At 33.2% G+C, this 2,878-nt stretch overlaps 1 protein-coding gene across 1 annotated transcript; it reads left to right on the top strand.

The window, feature by feature from the left end:
* Positions 1-1,910: 1,910 nt before the first annotated feature.
* LOC124356516 (general odorant-binding protein 67-like) lies at positions 1,911-2,648 on the top strand. The gene has a single exon (XM_046807570.1). The coding sequence runs from the start codon at positions 1,911-1,913 to the stop codon at positions 2,547-2,549; it is 639 nt and encodes a 212-aa protein (XP_046663526.1). The 3' UTR covers positions 2,550-2,648.
* Positions 2,649-2,878: the final 230 nt, after the last annotated feature.

Raw genomic sequence — 2,878 nt, forward strand, 5'->3', positions numbered from 1 at the left:
GTGTAGACCTCAGAGTTGTCCGACTGCTGTTGGAGTAAGTTGTTTATAGACGAAATGCTGTTCTAAAGCCAAGTATAGTCGTATAATTTGAATGGTGAGGAATAGCCTACGTAAGTTTCACATTCATATTTTGAAAAAGTGCCTACATTGCTTATTTTATAAACACTTTTATATTTATATATTATTTTTTATTTATATATTTTTATATATTTCACTGTTTAAATAAGACAAAATATTTATGTTGTTAGTATAATTTATTTTGAAATTTTTGACTTTTAAATGCAGTTTAGAAATTATTTTCATTTTTTTTATAAACTGTTCAAAATACATAACCTACGATTTATCTATGGTAACCACTGTTGTATTTATACTGTAAATGTTTAATATCCATTTATTTTAAATTTTATTTTATCAAAGAAGTAATTACTAAAATACTGTTAGTAAATAGTTTTAGAAAGGAGTAAAACTGGAAAGCATTTTCTTTTGTACTTATATAGATGGTTTTGAGAGAAATTTGCTGATTTATAATTTGTATAATTTTGTTAGATCTCGCAAAGTACTCTTGGAGTCCCGTCGGTTAGTAAGTATGTTAATGCGTGTCTAGTATACAAATACAGTATTTAGTATGTTAACACAATATTTACTATGTTAATACAATATCTAGTATGTTAATACCATGTATGGTGTGTTAATACCGTATCTAATATGCTAATACAGTATTTAGTATGCTAATACAGTATATAGTATGTTAATACAGTGTATAGTGTGTTAAAACAGTATCTAGTATGCTAATACAGTATTTAGTATGTTAATACAGTGTATAGTGTGTTAATACAGTATCTAGTATTTTGCAACTGTATCTAGTATGTTAATACAGTATTTAATATGTAAATACAGTATCTAGTATGTTGTTACAGTATCTAGTATGTTGTTACAGTATCTAGTATGTTGGTACAGTATCTAGTATGTCGGCATTCAAGTACAGATATTCCCTTTAAAAATTTTGAACAATAACCATTAATTTTCTGAATTAACATTATTAAATAAGTTGATTGTGGTTTTTGTATATAATTTCATAAGAGTAAGTATTTGTTGTGCTACTCTCCTAGTACAGTCTTTATTTTCTTCATTATTTGCTTTATGCAGCAATAATTTTGTCTCCAAGCAAATAATTTCTCTCTACATCTTTCAGCCGATGTTGTAGATTTGAAGATATGGCCCTAGATTTATTATAAATTTGAAATTTTGAAAACAAATACTGCCCGTATTAATAACTACGCTTTCTACATGCATTAAATTATCGAAATTTTCATTTAGCACAAAAGGTTTTGTACAAATCAGGAAACGTTTGTAACTGATGATGCAATTCAAATACAATGTTTTTGTTTATTGCTTAATCTTGAAATAGTTGACATATGTGTTTTTCTAATTCAATAAATATGCTACTCATAATATTTGTAATAAATAATATATACTGTATAATGTGGAAAGAAATATAAAATATTTCAATTGTTAGTATGTGATATATGTTGTAAATGAACCAATTGATTATACCATTTTATTATAGATATTATAATATCAGTTAAAATCCAAAAATTGTTTACTATTTTTTGTCACTGGCCAAATTGATAAGAAATGTAATATAATTTTTTCCTAAATAAGGAACAAGCATAAAACCACTCGAGAATATGAAAAACTATTGTGTAACCGCTCGTTACACTCTGTGTGAATGCAAACATCCACAATAATGTGACATAATGCCAAACTAATTTTATGGTGATGAAGGTTTTATTTGTTTGCCTGCATAGTAGAAAATTCAAATATGAAACTATGATTTGCACAATATGTGACACATCCTGCTCACGTGTAATCACTGTTTCCTTGTAGTGGTTAACTATTTAATAGGAGACATGACGGAAAAAATTACAGTCATGATGCAGTGGCAGTTGGTGTTCACAGCGGCGGCGGCGGCGGCTCTAGCCTTCTCCGTCCAGGCGGAAGACGAATGTCGCCCACCCAGACCCGGGGACAAGCACGTCCACGCCTGGGAGTGTTGCAGCGTGCCCGGAGCCATGCTACCAGAGAAGGCCATCGAGGAGATGAAGAAATGCACCGAGAAGTTTCCTGTCGCGTTCAGACCTCCAGGTCCCCCCTCCGGAGGTCCTGGTGACGTCACCGACTTGAAGAAAGCTCACACCTGCGCCGCCGAGTGCGTTTTTAACGAGAGCAAACTTCTGACGTCAGACAAAAAACTGGATAAGGCAGCCATCACAAAGCTCTTCTCTTCTATCGTCACGGGAAACAAGGATATGGACGCGCTCATGACAACGGTTCTCGATAAGTGCTTCGCCTCCTACGCCGCCGACGTGGACCAAAGCTCGGAGTGTAAGAGTGGAGCTAAAGAGCTGGAGCACTGTGTGATGAGAGAAGGTTTCCTCGGCTGCCCGAAATCCTTGTGGACCGCCAGTTCCGACTGTGAGGAGCTCAAGACCAAAGTTACGAAATGCCCAAAATTCCCCGTCATGATGCTACAACCTCCTCGTATGTGATGTGCAGTATTCATGTAACCTCTAAGTATTCTAGTAGATGTATAGAACAATATAGGTACTATGGATAAATAAAAATAAGAACATGGATTTCTTTACGAATTGAAATGTTGATTTTATCGAAACCTGTTTTTGAAATATTCGGATAGATAAGTGGTTTTTACTGTTAATTTGGCATTGCCCAACCTGGAAGAACATGCTACTATTCAAAACCCATAGTAACAAATTTTGCTCAAAATTCTGAACGTAACTGTCTTAATATTATGTTAAATCACTTATTAAAAATTCATTGTTAATCTATTTACCATAAACTGAGGTTAATTAGTATTCAA

The sequence above is a fragment of the Homalodisca vitripennis genome, chromosome 3 (assembly GCF_021130785.1).
Source record: "Homalodisca vitripennis isolate AUS2020 chromosome 3, UT_GWSS_2.1, whole genome shotgun sequence".
In the NCBI taxonomy this organism is placed as follows: Eukaryota; Metazoa; Arthropoda; class Insecta; order Hemiptera; family Cicadellidae; genus Homalodisca; species Homalodisca vitripennis.

Excerpts from the sequence above, each read along its gene's own strand:
- LOC124356516 (XM_046807570.1), top strand. The coding sequence starts at position 1,911 with ATGACGGAAAAAATTACAGTCATGATGCAGTGGCAGTTGGTGTTCACA.